The following is a 3,853-nucleotide window of genomic DNA, read 5'->3' as shown; positions in this document are numbered from 1 at the left end:
CAAGAGTGTATGTGTATATAATGCTATACAAACCAAAAGTTGAAAAAATAGGTATAGCACATATAAGAGTGTTCATATGCATACTTTTCCTTTTCTTTTCTAATTGACAGAAAAACGATCTATTTATATATTCATAGATAATAAGGGGTAGGACTAGATAAGTTTTATACTTCTTACAACTCCTTTGAACATTAAATTGTGCTGAATGATGCCGGTTTTCTTTACCTTTTTTACAATTTTACTTACCATTACTTTCTGTCAGTTTATTACTGTATATGTTTTTTATGTTCAATAAACAATAAACAACAACAAAAGCATTCTGACCCTGATGACAATGCTAGAATTCATTACAACAAAACAAAAAAACAAACAAACAAAAAAAAACGTTTCAATGCAGTCAAGGAAAAGTGCATAAAACACAATCAGCCTTGGTGCATGGACCAATGAAGCCTGCTCAGATGACAGGTGAAAAACTGTTCATCTCATCATCACACTTAGTGATTCTTCGTCTGAGATTTCCACGAGAATCTTTTGACCACAAACTGAGCAGGAAAATGTTTTCTCACCAGTGTGGGTTCTTGAGTGGACTTTTAAGCTTTGCTTCTGTGAGAATATTTGACCACAATCTGAACAGGCAAAAGGTTTCTCAACAGTGTGGGTTCTTGTGTGGTTCATTAAGTGTCCCTTCTGAGAGAATCTTTGTCCACAATCTGAAGGGGCAAATCGTTTCTCACCAGTGTGAGTTCTTACGTGCTTTTTAAGTCTCCCTTCTGAGAGAATGTTCACCCACAAGCTAAGCAGGAAAAAGGTTTGTCAGCAGTGCGAGTTGAAGCATGTATTTTTAAGATTCCCTTGTGAGACAATCTTTGGGCAAAATCTGAATGGGCAAACGGTTCCTCACCAGTGTGGGTTCTTTTGTGATAATTTAAGCTTCCCGTCTGAGAGAATCTTTGGCCTTAAACTGAACAGGCAAACGGTTTCTCACCAGTGTGGGTTCTTGTGTGCCTTATGAAGCAATGCTTCCGAGAGAATCTTTGACCACAATCTGAACAGGAAAAAGGTTTCTCACCAGTGTGGGTTCTTGTGTGGGAAACTAAGTGTGCCTTCTGACAGAATTTTTGGCCACAAACTGAGCAGGAAAAATGTTTCTCACCAGTGTGGGTTGTTGTGTGGCTAATTAAGTGGACCTTACGAGAGAATCTTTAACCACAATCTGAACAGGAAAAAGGTTTCTCACCAGTGTGGGTTCTTGTGTGGGAAACTAAGTGTGCCTTCTGACAGAATTTCTGGCCACAAACTGAGCAGGAAAAGGGTTTCTCACCAGTGTGTGTTCTGTTGTGTGTTTTGTTGGGGAGAGTCAGCTTTTCGTTTTTTTCTGGCTCTCCTTGGACACAGGTTCTTTTATCTCTCTATCAGGTGGAAGAAGACCCAACACCACGTCATCTTTTCTTCAGTTTATCACAACACAACACGAATCGATTCGGGCTCCTGTGAGTCTCAGATTTCATCAGGAAGCCCCGAAAAAATACAGTCTCACGTATATATAGGCATAGTATGTTAATTATATTAATGAGGGGCGGGCAGTCCTTCCCCTTATGTAAAAATCAGAGACAAAGAAAGGTCATCACAGTTCAATCCTTACTTGGTTACAAATTCCAGACCACATCGGCTGTGCATTAACCATGAGTTTTAGAGATCCCTGCCCCAGGGAACTGGAACTTGATAGCCCTGAAGAATTCCACGAAGATGGAGGACCTGGGGAGAGGGCCTTGGTTGGGGGTTTGTTAAATTGTCCCGGGGTCAAAGGGGAGGAATGCATAACCCTACCCTTGTTTTGAGTGCTTCAGCAGATCCACAGGACACGGATTAGTTTCAATAGTCCTCATGGTAAGGCGAAATTCCTCAACAGAAGACATTTGGAGTGGTGGGGTGAGACCAAACCACCACGACCCACCATTTGGTGTGATAGCAAGTTCCAGAACCCCCGCTGTGTATACATCCTGAGACAAGAGGGCTTCCCAAGGGGGCTTAACAGCGGTCAGGGACTGACCGAAGGCACGGGGGAACAACAAAAGACACGTAGGGGTCTGTTAATCAACCAAGCAGGAAGAAGATAAACTTTAACACTACATACGTTGTTTTAAGTGTGCAAACAGATGTTCAGGAAAGAGACTGAGATCAATAGTACTCATAGTAAAACGCAGTCCCTCAATAGCTGCAACACAGATACTTGAGATAACAGTTCCTCTTTTGATGTTGACATGTCCTCTGGAGAGGTCATAAAAGTAGTGGGGGTGAGGGGTTACCAAAGGTGATTGTAATCACAGTAAGCAGGAAATACCTTCAACAGCATTCTACATTGTTTCTTTCAAATCCAGCTAACAGAGAGAAATCATGTCTTAACAGTTTTTAAGGTTTCCTTACGAGAGAATGTTTGGCCACAAACTAAGCAAGCAAAAGGTTTCTCACCAGTGTGGGTTCTTGTGTGGGAAACTAAGTTTCCCCTCTGAGAGAATCTTTGGCCACAAACTGAGCAGGAAAACGGTTTCTCGCCAGTGTGTGTTCTGGTGTGAGTTTCTAAAGTTTTCTTCAGAGAGAATCTTTGGCCACAATCTGAGCAGGAAAAAGGTTTGGCATCAGTGTGGGTTCTTGTGTGTAATTTTAAGGTTCTCTTCTCAGAAAATCTTTTGCCACAAACCGAGCAGCAAAAAGGTTTCTCACCAGTGTGGGTTCTTGTGTGTCTTTTTAAGTCTCCCTTATGCCAGAATCTTTGGCCACAATCTGAACAGGCAAGAGGTTTATCACCACTGTGGGTTCTTCTGTGATCATTTAAGCTTCCCTTCCAAGAGAATCTTTGACCACAAGCTAAGCAGGAAAAAGGTTTCTCACCAGAGTGGATTCTTTTATGAGCATTTAAGTTTCCTTTATGAGAGAATCTTTGACCACAATCTGAACAGGCAAAAGGTTTCTCACCTGTGTGTATTCTCATGTGTCTTTTTAAGTGTCCCTTCTGAGAGAATTTCCAGCCACAGTCTGAACAGGTGAACGGTTTCTCACCAGTGTGGGTTCTCACGTGTCTTCAAATCACTCTTACTAGTAAACATCTTCCCACACCCAGAACATTTCCAGGGTTTGTTGTCAGTGTGAAATGCACCATCAGACTCTTCATCATCATCATCATCAGCAGTGCTTGATGATGTGTTGTCACCATGTTTCGTGCAAGGGTGCTCCGACTGCTCCTCCATTTTCACATGAAGGGCCTGCTCCTCTTCTTTAAAGTGGGAGACCTCGTTGTTCTCCTCTTCCTCTTTAATGTGAGAGAGATCTGCAACCAGCCGCTCAGGACAAACATCTTCACTGATGTCTGCAAGACACAAGTAGACAAAAACACCCATTAAATTATGGTTCATAATCATAAATTACACCACAAAGCATCTTTTTCGAGCCGAGGCACTAGCTGAAAAAAGCTAATTTTAACAATTAAGTGTTATATTGTTATGATGAGCGTTTTTTTTAACATTGAAACATAACGCTGTATTATAACACCTCGGATAGGAATCTAATCAACATCAAGTCAATATATTCTTTAGATTTATTGATAATCTTTCATATTTATTCTCACTCAGTGTGATAAATGGTTTGGATGAACACAGAACTGGCAGCAATCGATGAAAGACACACGAAGCTCTTCCTCCAAAGCTCTCAATTTTTCTCTGTTATTAGTTTTTACAGCAGCCAGGCTATTTCTTTAGCCGCTTTGGGTCCGAACATCTCATTTACATTGCCACTGGGACTTTTTTTGATCAGAGATGAAAGTGGACCTTTCTGAAAATCCCGGGAAATTTATATATAT

General features: G+C 41.1%; 1 protein-coding gene across 1 annotated transcript in view; it reads right to left on the bottom strand.

Moving 5' to 3' along the window:
- Window positions 1–778: 778 nt before the first annotated feature.
- LOC109527199 (zinc finger protein OZF-like) overlaps window positions 779–3,853 on the bottom strand; it is a 38,403-nt gene continuing 35,328 nt past the window's right edge. Inside the window, exon 4 of the mRNA XM_019888981.1 lies at window positions 779–940. Coding sequence (XP_019744540.1) covers window positions 898–940 — 43 coding nt within the window. The 3' untranslated portion in view covers window positions 779–897. The remainder of the gene's footprint in view (window positions 941–3,853) is intronic.

The sequence above is a fragment of the Hippocampus comes genome, unplaced genomic scaffold (assembly GCF_001891065.2).
Source record: "Hippocampus comes isolate QL1 unplaced genomic scaffold, H_comes_QL1_v1.1 scaffold236, whole genome shotgun sequence".
Classification (NCBI taxonomy): Eukaryota; Metazoa; Chordata; class Actinopteri; order Syngnathiformes; family Syngnathidae; genus Hippocampus; species Hippocampus comes.
The sequence above is the reverse complement of the archived record's forward strand: the minus strand, read 5'-3'. Positions and strand labels throughout refer to the sequence as shown.